This window comes from Podarcis gaigeae (genome assembly GCF_964106915.1).
Source record: "Podarcis gaigeae genome assembly, chromosome: 14".
NCBI lineage: Eukaryota > Metazoa > Chordata > Lepidosauria > Squamata > Lacertidae > Podarcis > Podarcis gaigeae.
In genome coordinates this window covers 21,881,195-21,898,869 of record NC_139690.1, presented here as the reverse complement: position 1 = coordinate 21,898,869, position 17,675 = coordinate 21,881,195, and the positions used below count along the sequence as shown (strand labels likewise).

General features: G+C 44.3%; 1 protein-coding gene and 1 long non-coding RNA gene across 8 annotated transcripts in view; both read left to right on the top strand.

Annotated features, from left to right (window-relative positions):
- LRRC28 (leucine rich repeat containing 28) overlaps window positions 1-8,730 on the top strand; it is a 54,876-nt gene extending 46,146 nt beyond the window's left edge. For 6 of the 7 annotated variants that reach the window (XM_083713234.1, XM_083713235.1, XM_083713232.1 and 3 more), the window contains 2 exons: window positions 297-456; window positions 5,827-8,730. In XM_083713234.1, coding sequence (XP_083569360.1) covers window positions 297-456; window positions 5,827-5,899 — 233 coding nt within the window. In that variant the 3' untranslated portion in view covers window positions 5,900-8,730. Of the gene's footprint in view, window positions 1-296; window positions 4,554-4,782 lie in introns of all 7 variants that reach the window. The other variant, XR_014558046.1, reaches the window with a different exon arrangement.
- LOC310831983 lies at window positions 575-1,322 on the top strand. The gene is made up of 2 exons (XR_014558087.1): window positions 575-688; window positions 795-1,322. It is a non-coding gene; the product is annotated as an uncharacterized lncRNA (long non-coding RNA).
- Window positions 8,731-17,675: the final 8,945 nt, after the last annotated feature.

Below are 17,675 nucleotides of genomic sequence, written 5' to 3'. Positions count from 1 at the left end.
TCTCATTCCGAAACATAAGCAAGACAGAAAGCAGGAGACATTTCATGATACTGCATCTGAAAACTGGAGAGGATTTCAGTGAAGAGGAAAACAAGAGAGCTTGTGCAAGCAGCAATCTATTTTTTTGTGAGCAGAGCTATTCCCTGTTATTGTGCTCCCCCCCCCCCCAAGTTTACCATCAAAGCTGTTGTTTTTACGTTCTTTGTTCAAGTGTGTCCATCTTGGTTGTAATGTTAAAATAGCTATGAATTTGTTTTGTTGAAGTCACCGTCTCTGTGTTTCCCCCCCACCTCTAGATTTGAAGTTCCTGAATCCAATCTCATTACCCAGGAGTCTCTTGGAATTGCTGTACTGCCCTCTGGGACACTGCCACCGTTGCAGCCAGCCCATGTTTACTATTGTCTACCCAAAGCTCTTTCCCCTGAGAGAGACGCCAATGGCTGGATTGCATCAGGGGTAATTACAGGGAAAATTACATTGGGGGTTTAGACCTTATGCAAGGGCTTCAGTTACAGGGAAAGGCATCTACACAGGGCCATGGTTGTGCTGCTCTTATGCGGTTTCAGTCTGTTGACTTCATATACCATATTCACTTTATTCTTAAGGCTCCAGTGCCTACCTTGATAGCAAGCAGCAACTGTACAACTGTATCAATCAATCAATCTCCTTTATTGTCATAAAAAAGTGTGTTGTATACATGGATCAGAACACAACACAGTCAACGGAATATAGTAGGGTAAAACATAGTAGGATAAAACTGTCCATATATCATGAGGTGTGAAGATGGCTTTTAGAACCTATGGTGATGTACTTTCATAGCGTCACTCAGAAATATTGCCATATAACTGTACAACTGATTAAGTAATATTTCCTCAAAATGCTTTCACAGTGGTGAATTGCTTAATTGGCAAGTTTCTTGGAAGGTTCATTTTTCCCCAGTGTTGTGAGCTTGCTTGGTCATTGACTAGGAAGCAGAGTAATTTGGAATTAATGTCCCTATGAGAGCAATAGGGAGTATAGGTAGGATATTGATATTTAAAGGGGAGGGAGAGAAAGTTTGCAAATATTCTTGGCACCCAAGTAGCCCACACATTTAACACACTGCCAGTCTACTTTCATTTTCCACCTTCGAATCCCTGAGAGCTAGAAGCTTGTCTGTCTTTTTAAGAAAATGCTGGTATTTTCAGAACTCAGAAAAGAAGCCATCCATGTCTAAAAAGCTCTGTTATGCAGCTTTCCCCCATGATAATCATACTTTGATTCCCCATGACTAAAGAAGTAGCCTGTATATATTGGTGACATTCGACTAACAGATAAATTATCAACTATATGTTTCTTTCATCACTTCAAATCAGAACTGAATGATGAAGGATAAAATTGAATGATGAATTTGTAACTCGTGACATTGTGATGCTCAGCAGAGCCCAATGGTAATTAGCAAAGCATTGCAGCCGTTGGTGGCTGCCTTCTGGCAGGAAATAAGATGAACCAGTTGCCCTTTCTGCAAGAGACTTTTCATCCATGCATGAAAAGAAAGCATGTCCACTTATAGTATTCATGAGCCTCTTGTGTAAAACTCAAAAAGAGAAGAAAATCAAGAAGCCAGGCCTTCTACAACTTGCCTTGTAATCTTGCGGAATCTAGTTTGGCTAAGAGAAAAGGGCAAACCTCTTCTTCTTTTTGGTGTCCTTCTTTTTGGTGAAGGACTAGCAATGGAAGATCTGACCATTGCTATGTGGATGTGCACAATGAAGCCAGGAGGCTTTCCTCTCAATAAACTTCATTCAATTTAGTGAGAGCAATGAGAGCAAAGAATGGCTCTTGCAGAACTCCCTTTCCCTCCAGTCGGACCTGTGGCAGGAAAACTGCTTTGCTAGCTTGGGCCCTTAATATGCTGCTGGAAGTCTCCTTGCTGAGTAGCTATTACTTGACATTAGTTGTGGCAATCGGCAACTTCAAGGTGGTGCCTCTTCCTGGGCAACTGCCAAGGTCCAAATCTTGACAGTCCTCTCCAGGAAGAAGATGCATCCTGGTTCCTAAACTGCCTCTACCTAGAGCGCTTTGGACCAGTTGGTGCCCCTAAAGCCAAACATCTAGGTTTTGGGATTTCTTTTTCATTTTCCTTGTCTTTTCCCCCTTCCTTGCAATCTGCCACTTTGAGTTAGAGGTGAGGGGGAAAACCAGCAACCACAGGGCTGTGTAGCCCCAGTCACCCCTCTCCCTTCTGCCCCCAGCCTTCCCCATAGTGGCTGGGAACAAGGTGGATCCCAGTTGGATGTTTCCTGGCACCGTTGGCAATGAAGGAGCACAATGATGGCTAGCCTCTGGCGTGGGTAGCAGGCTCAAGACACAGTGACAGGAGCAAGAGCACAGAGGAGGCAAGCAAAAACCCACAGGCTATGTACCTAAATGTCACAAATTGTCCCAACTCTCTCACTTATTCAGGTAGAGTAGGAGGAAGACAGGATTTTTCATACCATGGCCCATAGCATGGAACAGGTTGCATCCAATAACATGAAGGAGGAAGGCCAGCCAGCGTCCTCCATGCCAGGCATGAGATTAGTGCCAAACTCCTAAGAGATGCCCAGAGATGATTAAATTAAATCCTCCTTACTCCCAATTCCCACTTTCTCCCTCCATAACAATAGATCGGGTGCAGGGGCAGATTGCCCAGGGAACTGAAGGAGCCCAGGTAGGGGGAAAGAGACAGCACTCCCTACAACAGAAGGTGGTCTTTCCCCAAAGAAACAGAAGAGGAAGAGAAGCAAACACAGCTGCAAGGAAGGCCCAAAACAAGAAAGGAAAGGTGATAGATCCTGCTGCAGGGACTCCTCCTCTGCCTCCCAGGCTTCTTTGCCATCATCCTCAAGGTACCTCCCAGTACCAAGACATCCGAGTCAAAAGCTATGTCAACAGGCCCATAAAGACACAGGGGACAAAAGGCAATGAAAAGAAGTACAACTGGGGAAAAGTTCCAACAGAAGGGCCAACGATTCTTCTCTCTGTCTGATACAGAGACTGGGAAGCCTCCCCAGGAACTTTTAGTCCTCCAGACGTTGCAGAACTACAACTTCCATCAGCCTCAGCAAGACTGGCCAAAGGCCAGAGATGGTTAGAGTTGACGTTCAACAACATCAGGACAGCCAAAGGTTCTCCATTCTTGCCCTAGATGAAGTTCTCATGCAAACCAAAGACAGAAAAGGGCCCCACCTCTGGCAGAGAAAGGGATTCCAGAACTATCCACCACTCAAAAGATCAGCTCTGACAGATGATTTTGATCCAGATGGTGCTGGTCCTTCAAACTGACAGTAAAGTGCTGTTAGATTTACTTATTTTGTGACACTTTTCGGGACTAAAATCCTTTCAGGTCAGCTCACAAGCAAAATCAATGATATCAAAATACAACAAAACAGTAGGTACATTAAAACAAGAGCAAAAGCCGTAATTTTATGCTGTAGGCCTGATCAAAAGGTTTCATCTTCACACCCCACCTAAAGTTCAATGAGGGGTTCAACTTTGCCTAGGGGGAGAAGGTTCTACAGACAGGGTGCCACAGCAGCAAAGGACTTCCATGTGCCACCCCCTGAAGCACCACACTCGGTGGGATTGCAAGGGGGGTTTACCTTGCAGGTCTTACTGAACATTATTATATTGACTACTTCCTGATTTGAATTGGGCCCTCCAGGAGACTGAAAACAGCAATCCGCTGTAAGGAAATATCAATTCCATACCTGCCCAACCGTAGGTGCCTAAAGCCTTCCTAGAAGAAAAGTCTGCTGATAACAAGTAGATGGTGTAGTTTTCTTGTTTTCTTGTTTACAGCTACTGCGTCTGTAGCCATAATGGGTTTTTCCTCCCTCTTCAGTAAGTAACAGAGCTTTATGAAGTGAGAACAAAATGAGCCTCTTAAATTTGGACAGCAGCCAGATGGCTTTGAACACACTCCTTTGGAAGAGCCCCACCTCCCCCTCTCAGAAAGTTTTTCTGATTGCAACAACCAACTTTCCACCTTGCTCACGTATATTTAAGGTCTCCTTCATAAAGGGTGTGGCTTCCCCCACACCACATCTGGCAGCTTATTCAACTTATGGTCAGGTGGCTAAGGTATGTGCTTTGTATACAGCGCTGGCATTTGCCATATGGCAACACTCCCTTCCCCTCTGCCACCACAGCCAAAGGGTACTAAATTCCCATTAATCAGCTCAATGTGTGTCTGAAATACTTGGCAACGACTTCAGCACTGAAATGAAGGAATGCCAAACATATATTCAACAACAACAAACACAGTATTTGCACCCAAGTCCCTGCCATTTTTCAGGGATGCTTCCTTACTTTGCTGCATGCTAGAGAAGCCATCGATGCAAATACAGCAAAGTTCGTGTTGACCCCTGTGGACTTGGTAGCTCTGGCGTTCAGCTTTGTGTTGAAGAAACCAACCTGGAGCAGGTGGCCACAGTTGGAGAGCGGGTGTGTTTTAAATGTGTAAAAATTAAACAAGTTGTCAATGGCTAGAAAAAGAGGGGTAGTGCATTGAGAAAGGATTGTCAAATACAGTGATACCTCCGGTTAAGAACATAATTTGTTCTGGAGGTCCGTTCTTAACCTGAAACTGTTCTTAGCCTGAGGTACCACTTTAGCTAATGGGGCTTCCCGCTTCCGCCGCACAATTTCTGTTCTCATCCTGAAGCAAAGTTCTTAACCCGAGGTACTATTTCTGGGTTAGCAGAGTCTGTAACCTGAAGTGTCTGTAACCTGAAGCGTCTGTAACCTGAGGTACCACAGTATAGAGTTGCCATATTTCAAATATAGGGTTGCCATATTCCCTGCCCCCGGATGTCATTTCTGCTTTTGAAATCCTGGTAATGTCTGGGAAATCTCGGACGTGTGGCAGCCCTGGGTTTTAGGGCAGTGAAATGCCCACCATTGCTTCTGCTTTAAAAGAGCTTAGGATAAAGAATTACAAAGGTGACTTAGTACAAGATTGTGCAGGCACACAGTGGTGCACTTGCTGATGCCTACTCATCATTCATAAGAAGGGGGAAGTTTCCTGATACTAAAGGAGGCATAGGTGGCACCACAGCTGGGAAGAGCAACTGTTCACACCAGTTGTGCAAAGATCTGCGCCTGTGTCTAAAGGGTGGCAAGCGTTACCTTCTTCGGGAGTCTTAGGACTGCATATTAAACCCACAGGGCACAGGGGCATGAAGCACACTAGCTGCACCCCTTTGTCTTTGTTACCAGAATCAGAATTGTAGAGTTGGAAGGGACCCCAAGGGGCATCTGGTCCAACGCCCTGTAATGCAGGGAACTCAGCTAAAGCGTCCCATAACAAATGCCCATCCAGACTCTGGGGGTTTGGGGGGGGGGCTTTTTTTAAAAAAAAAAAGCAACATGATGTTTTAAAGGGGGAGCATGAGTTTAAAAGAGGGGGCATGAATTTAAAAAAAAAATACGTTGTCCCACCCTTTTAAGAAATCAAGGCATTCTCCATGTTCCCCCATGCCCTTCAGAGCTACAAAACCTGCAAAGGTTTTTAGCTGAATTTCTTTTTATGTTGACAGAGGAAAAACCTCTTGCTATTTTTACAAACTCAAATATTTTGTGTACTTAGTTTACCACGGCTTAATCCTCCCTCCTGGTTTGTTTGTTTTTTTAAACTATCCAGAAAAGTTGTGTGTTGTGGACAAGGGCCAATGTTTTAATCTTGAGCTGACAACTGCTCTCTCTCTCTCTCTCTCTCTCTCTCTCTCTCTCTCTCTCTCTCCCCCTCCCTCCCTCCCTCCCTCCCTCCCTCCCTCTCTCTTTTTTTCCATTTTTCTATTCCAGGAGGACAACTGTTAGTTTTGTGGCATACTGCTGCTCCACCCAGTGTCTGCAGACTTTTGACCTATTGAGTTGATAAATACTTAAAGCTGTTCAGGAGCAGCGCCAGTTTAAAGCTGCATTAGGCTGTCTCCTGACGGTGCTGGGATACAGCTTATGTGTGTGTGTGTGTCTCTGTTTGCACGCGTCTGTGTGCGTGTGTGCCAAAGCAGCCGGAGGAGTGCCCAGCAGGGAACACGGAGAGCCACTTCAATCCTGCACCCCTATCAAATTTGGATGAAAGGCAGAACTCTCTTGGAAGCCCTTTGATGCTCTAACTTCCATAAAGGTTAACACCTTCCTGTTCCTCCCCAGGCAGAATGTAAAACGCAACAAACATCAAGCAGGCCAACGACCTCCAGGACACACTCGTGTTTTTGCACGTATGATTCTAGTTGCATTCAAAGCGGCTTTCAGCCACTCGGATGATATAAACTGTTTTTTTAACCAACCATTTGCAATCCTGTTAAACTTTTCTTTAACTTCCTCCTTACTTGGCTGTGTGCTACTGCCCTCTTAAGAGTAGCCATTTAAGGTAGCAGTTTATTTGTTCTGGCCATGTTGTTTCTCTCCACCACCACCCCTCTCTATTTTTCCATTCAGGATCAAATGTGTTCTCCTTTTCTCTTAACTGCCTATTTGACAATAAATGAGAATTACAAATCTGTTCATGGAAAATAACTCTTGTCTGCATACCAGTTGCTGGAGTCTGCTTGCAAGTGGGTAAGGAGAATTTGGAACTGACACTTGCATGTGAGATTGGAAGCCTTCAAGGGACCACCACTGGAAGCCGCGAGAAATCAAATATCGGACTTGTCAACTTATAATCCTGAGTTGTTGCAGAGCCAACAAGGGTTAAAGGCCGCAGTGGGTTTGGATGAGTCAAGGGGTTGCATACTTAACCCTACTTACTGTGCACTTGAGGGGGGGAAACTTCAAAAGTAACGTGAATGGTGCTTGTTTTAAGGTGTAAAATGGTGTGGTCTTCATAACTGTAGTTTCAATACCCTGGTTGATTTTTCCAGAGTAGCTTCAGTCAAACATTCTGACATCTGGGGAGGCCACAGCAGGGAGAGTGAAGCAAACTCACTTTTTCCTAACATAACTTTTAAAGGGCTATGATAGCATTTTAACTTGCTTGTGCTCAAGAAGTGCCTGACAAATAGCATTACTGCTCTGAGGATTGTTTCTTGGAACCTTTGATTGCTCTTACCAGCACAAGCCAGCAGGAAGCCCAGCATGTGGGTGTAACTTACTTATTCTTCTTTTTTAACAAACAAAAAAGATGCATCAGCAAAACACAGTCCTGGGTCAGTGGTTTACAAATATTTATTTTCATTAACACATTGGTATTGGTATTCTTTTCCAGACACAAATCGGCTACAGGCATTGACCCAAGGAGACTTTGTTTTGTTTTGCTTTGTTTGTTTCAAAGTACCTAACTTTCTGAAATACTAAAGCAATCTAAAGCAGCATAAGAAAGGAGGTGGCAAACTATTTCACGTGCATTTGGGTGGCAAATGCAATATTGGTCAGAGCAAGAGCAGATACCTTGGTGTAGTCTGGAAATCAGAGGGTGTTTTGCAATGTACTGCAGGTGCAAAAAGAGAGAGCATCTTTTCCCTCTTGCTGGCTCTTCATGGGTGCTTTCCTTAAACAGAGCAACCCCCAGGAAGTTGAACCAAGAGAAGTTCTTTGCAGTTGACAAGTTAGCACATCAGATAAGGACTTGGATCTTTCCCCCACCCGATGCACACGTGAGAGTTTCTTTTACTGGGGAGCGTTCGAAAACGCTAAGTTTCAAACTGCAGTCTGAAGTGACCACCATCTAGAATACTTTTGCCTCATTCACTTCCTCAGGAATCTGTCCGCTGAGAATTCTGAAGAGCCCATAAGTAAGTATCCCAATAGGCAGTGAATGCTATAGTGGTATGAATCCCTAACTCTCCCTGACCTCCCACATTGAGGGGAGGGCTCTGGTCAAATCAAAGGCCAGGCCCTGGGCAAAGTGCCCTCCAGTGGGACCCAGGCTTTCCCTGGTCAGCCTCCCCACATGTGAGCAGAAGGAATAGGTTAGGATGCTGAAAGCAGCAAAACTCTAGCCACCCAGTACTCCTTCAGCCCAGGACTGGACAAGGCAGCTACAGCCTTTGTCACCACTTCTATCAAATGCCTCTGGGCCCCAACCCTCACTCGTAGGGGTTGGGTACAGAGGTGTTGGGGATGTGGAAAATGATGGAAGTCTGCTGCAGCTGCCTCAATACTCAGCTGTTGTTTTTTATGAGTTAAAAATAAGAGATGGTGGTGCTGGCTATGGTGGGAGCTGTCGTTTGCCCATTGATGCCAGGTCTGGGCAGATAAAAGGAGTAATTAATCACTCCTTGTACAAAGGAAGGAGTTCCCTTCGTTGCTGCTTTTTTAAAAAAAACCCAACATTTGGAACTCTACCAATCTGCAGTCTCCAGATGTTTGGGTGGGAGCTGTAGTCCAAAACATCTGGAGGGCATCAGGTTGGGAAAGGCTGGTTTAATGGGAGGAGAACAACAGTTAATTCTCAAATTGCAAGCCTCCCCCCAAACCCAAAGCTGCTACTTGCTCCTTGGGCTTTGCCCAGGGCTTGCTTTCCTTGGGTAGGTGGGTTCTAAGGCAGGACTTCAGCCATTCCTGCCTGTTGGGATATGTAATGGGACGGAGGTCCTCTCCTTTCTAAATGCACAGCTGTAACTTGTAGCCTGTCTCTGACTATAGGGGCAGAAATCTGCCTGCTTTGCTGGTTTTAAAGATGAAGCAACCCTCAAATGTGAAGCTTGCCTTTAATTGCAATTATTTCTGTATGCATCCACCCCAAAATAAAACTGAGGCATCTTGTCTGTTGTTTTTCTCTGTTTGGTAGGCGTGTGTGTGTGTGTGTGCGCGCGCGCGCGTTCAAAGAAGCCAAATGGTGAGTAACAAAGCTAATAATGAGCCAGTCTTCCGGCAGCACTGAAAGCAATTCAACCCACTTGTATTGGTCAGATTCCAATTCAGCATAAAGCAGGGATGAGGAGCTTGTGGCCTGGCAACCTCCCCACCTGGCCCACTTGGCTCAAGCTGCACCCACCTGTTAGTCACCTGATGTATGGGTAGGTGTGGGGACAGGTAAAGCCTTGTCTTCAAACAGTGCCAAATTCAAGCTGCAGCTGCAGTGTTGGGATTTTGCACTATATGACATCAGGTGATTTGACAGGGGGATGGCCCCAGCCGCTGTCGAAAGTGGCCTGTGGTGGGTTGGCTGGATCTGCCCCCTTCCCACATCCAGTTTTCACCCCTGACCTAAAGAAAGTGAGGAAACTACCACACCTTTTCATCAAGAGACATACAAGCAAATCCCACTATGTGAACACTTGGCATACAGCTCTTCGGTTATCCTCACGCGAAAGATTTCTACCCCAATGTCACTACACAGACCTCCAATTCAGATATCCAAACAACATACAAATCAGTGAACAGTTATTCAGCTCCTGGAAAGATTCTCCAACCAAACACAACTACTGAAAGTCAGGGACAGGAACGCATTGGGATTTTCTCCGTAGACAATCATGGAAACCGTTGTCTCACAATGTGAGCGCTTGCCTTACAGACCATTTCTCAGGAACCAATTATGTTCAAATGGTGGAACCTATGGGTATTGAGCGCAAGTAACATGCTGTTCTATTAGACAGTTCCATTAGAAACGCATTCCATGCTGGTTGGAGCTCATGGGAGTTGTACTTCAAAAATCTGTTGCAGGAAGGTTGTCTTCCCACACACCACTTGTAATACCCTTCTAGCCGCTTGTGGCCCTGTTCCAGGTAAGTGCATGGTCTCTTGCTTTAGCCTCAGTTCTCCCAGGTACGGTGCTGGATTCTTCATTGCTCATCAAGTCCTAGGCACTGAGGTTTTACCCACAGCGCCACCCTCGCTGGCTCTCATTGCTCACAGCTGTGGCCTAATCAAGTGTGAGGCTTTGGATGCTGCTGCCATCAGCGATGATACTGTTTCCCATTGATAATAATCATGTATTCTATAGGGTGGAACAAGTTGCACAGTTAAGGCCCTTTGGGGAGTAAATCGCAAGAATGCGGCAAATGGTAAATAAATGCAAAAGGAAATGGCCATTTTGCTAGCTCCAGCCCACGTAAAGATCTTTCTGTTAGGTTCCAATAAACTAGAAATCTTGAATTTATCCTCTGCATCAACGCAGATCAAAATCCCAGACCTAAAAATGCAACAGATTAGTGCAGGCTTTTTATCAGTCCCTGAGCAAAGACACTGATGTTTTATAAGAGGATGGAAAAGAAGCTCAGCAGGTATAATACTTCTAGCAGGCAAAAAAAAAAAAAAAAGGCCGCCTGTTGGGCTTCTCCCTGTTTCATGGCTCTTAAAGGAATAGCAACCCCCCTTTGAGCCTAGGCAATGACAACTTTTAAAGTCAGTTAAGCCCTTGGCCCTCCAGTTGTTGGGACTCCCGGCTCCCATCATCCCTGGCCACTGACTCTCTTGGTTGAGGCTGATCGAATCTGGAAGTCTTAACAGCATCTGGGAAGACCACAAATTCCCATCCATGTCTTAAATCTTGGTGGTGAAGGGGTGGGCAGGGGTAAGGGTCTGCAGTCAGGGCTGATCAGATGTTTTAAACATAGGTTAATATCTTCCTGGAAATTTGAATCTGTTAAAAGAAGATGTAAGCAGCTTATGGAACGTAGAAATGTGCAGAGTTGGATTTGTCCTTTGGCAGGCTAAACCTGTAGGACATTTGGAAGCTTTATCTGACCTTTGGGTGTGTGTGGGTGTGTGTGTTCCAAACTAATATTTTCACCTCTGGTCAAATGAAACAAATAGCACCAAAAAAATACAAGGGGAGGGGGGGGATTGCAACTATGTCTGTTGCTTGGTGGTAATAACATACCCCCTACCTTTTTTCAGAAATTGCATGATCCTGCAATATATCCCAACATCTTAGATAAATGTTTCTGCTGTTACTTCTCTTGACCTCTCTACAGTGAAGACAGTGTGTGCTTAGGTATGGCACAAGAACCTGCTTACTTGCTGCCCAGAAAGCTCTGCAGCTTATATTGGAGAAAACAAGGAAGGGGAGGTAGGCTAGGAATTTTGCCATGAATAAGAAGCTGGTGACAGGTGAAGTTAAAATGGTTCAAGGCTGGCCAGCAAACACCCTTGGCCTGGTTCACACTCTGCAACACTGGGTAGTTCAACTCTTCAGGAGCTGTACTGTATTTGATAGGACATCATATATTGAGAGTTCCATCTGGTGTTAATGATCAGGGTGTGAATCCACCTTTCCTTTGGTCTGAAAGGGCAAGGCAATGACCTGTAGAATAGGAACTTCTTTTTTTTCTTTTCTTTTTTTTAATAGATATTTATTAGATTTTCCAATTTAGCACAAAAAACAAAAATACAAAAATACATAAGTACATAATAGAAAAAGAAAAAACAAAACAAAACAAATATAATTTCCAAAGCTTATTTCTATTACCTTGTTTCTCGAACCTCCTCTCACCTCCCCCTTTTGTATTCCCGTTCGAATCTTGATTCAGCAAATCCTTATATAACTTGTTTATAACTTATTTTAGCTTATTACTCCACTTTTACTTTACAGCTGGTAACCACTTAATTTCTGTCCAACAACATTCTAACATTCATTAATTTTGCAATATTTCTGCAAATAATCTTTAAATTTCCTCCAATCTTCTTCCGCCGACTCTTTTCCCTGGTCTCGAATTCTGCCGGTCATTTCTGCCAGTCCCATATAGTTGATCATCTTCATCTGCCATTCTTCCAGAGTGGGTAGATCTTGTGTCTTCCAATATTTCGCAATCAGTATTCTTGCTGCTGTTGTTGCATACATTCTTTGGCACCAATTGGCCGACCATGTCCAGAAGAAAGGCCTCTGGTTTCTTCAAGAAAGTGTACTTAAGTACTTTTTTCAATTCATTTTATATCATTTCCCAGAAGGCCTTAATCCTTGGGCAAGTCCACCAAAGGTGAAAGAATGTACCTTCGGTTTCTTTACACTTCCAACATTTATTATCAGGCAAATGATAAATTTTTGCAAGCTTGACTGGAGTTATGTACCACCTATAAATCATTTTCATAACATTCTCTCTTAAGGCATTACATGCCGTAAATTTCAAACCGGTGTTCCATAACTGTTCCCAGTCAGCAAACATAATGTTGTGTCCAACGTCTTGTGCCCATTTAATCATAACAGACTTCACAGTTTCATCCTGAGTGTTCCATTTCAACAGCAAGTTATACATCTTAGACAGATTCTTAGTTTTAGGTTCTAACAATTCTGTTTCTAATTTCGATTTTTCCACCTGGAATCCGATTTTTTTGTCCATTTTATATACCTCCATTGCCTGATAGTAGTGAAGCCAATCTCGTACTTTACTCTTTAATTTCTCAAAACTCTGCAATTTCCATTTGTCTCCCTCTTGTTCCAGAATCTCACAATATTTTGGCCAATTGGACTCCATGTTAAGTCTTTTGAAATTGTAGAATAGGAACTTCTGGGCTTGTCTACTAAGGCAAGAGTTGCCCATTTGGGGGTGGGGTGGATACACAGGATTTTTGTGTGAGTGCCATGGGTGCAACCCCCTCTACTCACTTCTCTCCCCTTGATCATGCCCCCCTGCAAAAAAAAAAAAGGAGATAGAAAGCATGCATTCATACTTCCCTTTTCCAAGGGATCTGGGTAAAAGTTCCAGCAGAGTTAATCTCAGCTCTGAAAAATATAGAGAGCAGAAAGAAGAAGTAGGTCATGCAAACTTTTTTTCAGACCTAGGACCCACACTTAATCCCAACATGCATTTGGGGACCCATTTCTTAATCTTCTATTTTCATGGTGATAGTAATCCTGTTGTGACCCACTTTAGATCAGGCCATGGTCACTAGTGGGTCCCAACCAGTGAGTTACATGCCCTCGCCATCATTCATATGGAGTGATAAGCAGAGAAAAATTCAAGGTGCTGAACGGCTGTTTTCCAACTTGCTTGTTTCCTTCAGTTGCTGATGGGACTGTTTTGGCTCCCTTGCATGTTTGTTTTTAGTTTGCTGCAGCATTTATCAGGCCTGTGCTATGGGCTTCTCTCACACACCCACTGCAACAACAGCAGTTGGTGATGCCAGCCAGGACAGCTATTCTTAGAATAGCTTCCTGGCTCCAGTCGGCAATTTAAGCCACAGAAGTGTGGCCCTGCCCAACCTCAAGAGGCAGGTTGCAAGACAAGCCATCTCACTGAAATGATGATGCCTTTTAGTTTTCAGAGCAAAGAGAAGCAGACTTTACTATGAAGTGACACGGTGCCATTTTGTTCTGCAAGTTCCAGTAGGGATATCACTCTACGTGTCATTCAGAAATGAGCACAAAAGGAATATAGTGGCACCTCGGGTTACATACGCTTCAGGTTACAGATGCTTCAGGTTACAGACTCCACCAACCCAGAAATATTACCTCGGGCTAAGAATTTGCTTCAGGATGAGAACAGAAATCATGCAGCGGCAGCGCAGCGGTAGCGGGAGGCCCCATTAGCTAAAGTGGTGCTTCAGGTTAAGAACAGTTTCAGGTTAAGAACAGACCTCCGGAACGAATTAAGTACTTAACCTGAGGTACCACTGTATATGATTGTGACTTTTCACTTTCAGATTCCAGATTATGATCCCAAAGTATTTTGACCTTAAGCTCAAGAGCCAGAGGGGGAGCCAGTCAACTCCGCAGCTGCTGTACTGCTAACTGGGGAATCAGACCGAGGTCCTGGTGCTGGTGTTTCAGAACAGACAAAGCCCAAACTGGTGGTTCTGAGCCCACTGAACGTCAGGCTTGGTAGTCTGAAGTCTGCAGAAGCTGAGGCAGAAATCCCATGACTGCAATCCCCTGGGGCTGACTCATAAGAGGAATTGTACTTTATTTACTACCATGCCTGCAGTACAAGAGACTGCAGGGGCAGGGGAAGAGAGTGCTTGTCTGCAGGTCACAGATTCCACCTTATAAGAGTCCCAGTCTCTAGGCCAAGGAGCTGTAGCCTGGAAAGGCCTACTGGAGGAACAGATTTGTATGGCCTCTGTCTCCTTTTCTTTATCAAAGCACGTTTCTCACATGGAGCTATCTGTGGTGCTGCAACTACTGGCCTGCCTTGCTGCCTTGGGTATCTGGTAAGGACAGGTCAAAACACAGGTTGTAGCCTAAGGCAGGGGTAGGCAACCTAAGGCCCGTGGGCCGGATGCAGCCCAATCGCCTTCTCAATCCGGTCCGCGGACGGTCAGGGAATCAGCGTGTTTTTTTTCATGAGTAGAATGTGTCCTTTTATTTAAAACGCATCTCTGGGTTATTTGTGGGGCATAGGAATTCATTCTCCCCCCCCCCAAAAAAAATATAGTCTGGCCCACCACATGGTCTGAGGGACGGTGGACCGGCCCACGGCTGAAAAAGGTTGCTGACCCCTGGTCTAAGGCATATGAGACTTCCAGCCTTTGGAAACTTGGCAAGGTGTTGCTGCAGGAAAGGAACTGTGAGCTACATCATTGGTGGGTGTTTTTAGAACCAGGTTAAAACTCTCAGACGCCCGTGTTTTTGCTATTTCTACAAGGTATAATCTTGCAACTGTACTGACTGTTGTTACACTTACAGGATTAAAATTTTTTGTATATTCCTACATCAGCTCTTGCGTTGCTATTTTATTATTCCTGTTATTAAATTGGTTTTGCGGTCCTTGATTTTGAGATATATCACTGTTCTCTTTGTTGTAAGTTGTGTTGAGCACAATTCTTTTGTGGAAAGGTGGTACATAAATAAGATGATGATAAACCCAATGGGTCTTTGGCCGGATCCAGCAGGACTCACTCTTCTTATGTTCAAAATAAGTGAATTAAATTCTTGGTAGCCGCAAAATCTGTTTCATAACTTGCTGGTTCCTAGCTTCTACAAAGAGGAGAGGAGAGAGAAATGGACATTTCCAGTCATTTTTGATCTAGCATGATCTGTCAGTGTGAGCATGGACTGTGCTGGTTTCCACCAGCTCTTTTCTGTGTTGTGTAAGCGACTGAGCTAAGAGCTTGCTGAACCTGGAGCCGGGTGTTTGCACCTTGGCACTCAGCACAGGAGGACAGACTCCAAAAGGCGAGGCAGCAACAAGCCGAGTCTGTTTCTTCCCGTAGATGGGTGGATGGAAAACTTAATGAGAATCGCAGAGACGGTGAGATACCACATGACATGGTCCTCCTTGCCAGCTTTCCAGTTGGAGAGCTTGGTGCAGTGGAGAAGGCAGTTCTCCAGAAGAGGTGAAAGTGGATTCACACCCAGAAAAATGGCTTTGGGTGGATGGATGCCATGCCAAAACAAGGGAATGATACTGTTGGGTTGGGTTCCTCGTTAACCATTCTGCTGCTTACAGCTTTTCAAAGTTATCCTTATATGCAAAGAACTCATTCTCAGTAACCAGAAGTTAGATGAAAGGATTTAAAAAGAAGTTCGCTCACTCTTTTTAAAGAGCTAAGCTTCTGGTTTTTTCCTCTCCCTTGAGCCTATGTGAAGACCAGACAGGGAACTATTTTCAGAGGAAACAGCATCAGAGTTGGAATATGTGAGAGGTAGGCTTGCCAGCTACCCTGATTTTGCAGACTGGATTTAAAGAAGAAACTTACTGTCATGCTTTGGATAAACCTTCTCCTTAAACATTCTGACACATCTCTGTTAAAAGATTTCAACTGGAAGAGAGGGTAGGGCCCTTTAGAAAGGAGCCAAGGAAACAATAATTGCCTTGTTTTCCTCCTCCGTGTCTTTATTTATTTATACGGAGATTTATATCCTGCCTTTCCACTACATAACGGGACTCAGGGAAGCTCACAGAAAAGATAAAGTCAGATTAAAACCATGCATCAAATAAAGCAATATTGCACCATAAAAATAATCAGTGAAATTTAATAGGTGATACAGGAAGCAGAGGAAACAAGCCAGCAGTAATAAAAAGAATTTTGAAAAAATAAAATAAAAATCCATCAGAAGGTACTGGAAATGTAATATGGGGGGGGGGGGAGATGAATTTCATGGGGCATGGAGTTCCACACCTTGAGTATTGTCACAAATATTCCCTCTATGAGAACTCTCGCTTTTGTCTTCTCCATTCCGCCACCGCACCTGTCAGCAGGTGGGTTGGCCCTTGCACACTTGTTTTTTGTTTCCAGTCTCTTTTAAAAATAAATAAATTGTGATCTCCTGCCTACTTCTCTGTAGTGTTGTTGGGTCCTCATATTTTCAAAAATTGTCTTTTTCAGAATTGCACAGAATGTAGAAGTGGGCCAAGTACAGCTTTTCCCCATTTCAGTGCTGGAAGGCCGCAAGTATTTCCCCTTGTGCACAGCTCCTAAAGCTGGGGTGTGGGGAACATCAGGCCCAGGGGCCCTCCAAGCAACTCTGTCTGGACCTTGAAACTCTCCCTGGCCCCTCCTCAGGTCACCCCCTTCACAAGTCCTGCTCCGTGCTCTTGAGTGCATTCATCTGGTCGGAATGTTCTTTTGAACTGCGATAATGCTTCTTGCTAACAAAGAAGGTGGAGAGTTGTGGGTGGGTGTATGGAAACATCTGACTCTTGCATGGCTGCAGTGTAGCCTGCTGTCCAGAGACAGGAGTCAGATCCATGACTCCGCCCACCACTTGCATGTGGCCCCTAAAAGGTTGTCCCAGAGGGAATGCGGCCCTTGAGCTGAGAATGTTTGAGGAGCTAGCTGCTAAGATCCTTTACCCTCTGTTCTATCTTGAAAACCTTACTAGTATTTCTAGGGTGGCTGCACCCACACTTTGGAACTCCCTGACTCATGACATTTTTGTTTAGGCAAGGCTATCCAGACGTGCAGAATGTTGACAGTTTTAATCTGGTTGTTAGCTTCTCGATTTTAATTATTCTTGGGATGTTTGTAACTGTTGTTTTGTTTTTTTAAAACACACACACATACACACACACACAAACCTTATAATTTTATTATAAAAAATAAAATTTCCGAGCACGATTCAAAGTGTTGGTGCTGACCTTTAAAGCCCTAAACGGCCTCGGTCCTGTATACCTGAAGGAGCGTCTCCACCCCCATCGTTCAGCCCGGACACTGAGATCCAGCGCCGAGGGCCTTCTGGCGGTTCCCTCATTGCGAGAAGTGAGGCTACAGGGAACCAGACAGAGGGCCTTCTCGGTAGTGGCGCCCGCCCTGTGGAACGCCCTCCCATCAGATGTCAAAGAGATAAAGAATTACCTGACATTCAGAAGACATCTTAAGGCAGCCCTGTTCAGGGAAGTTTTTAATATGTAATGCTGTACTGTTTTTAACACTGATTGGGAGCCACCCAGAGTGGCTGGGGAAACTCAGCCAGATGGGTGGGGTATAAATAAATAAATTATTATTATTATTATTATTATTATTATTATTATTATTATTATTATTTTATTCTTTCTGTAAACCAGTTTGAGGTTTTATTATAATAAAGCAGAGTATAAATTTTGTGAAATTGGGTAAATTGTATCCCGTTCATGAACCAACCTTTTACAAAAACCCTCCTCCTACTGCCACCTATATTAAGAATGACAATGTGGATTCCCAGTGCAGTTCAGTACCTGCCTACTTGGAAGCAACCCCCACTGAGCTCAAGGGGGATAAAACTGCCAATTAAGTGTGCTTAGGATTGCATCCTTAATGCCTCTTATTTGTGAATGCTAACTTTCAAAATGTGTCTCTTACACTGTGATCCTAAGTACCTGTTGTCAGAAGAAAGTCCCAATGTGTTCAGT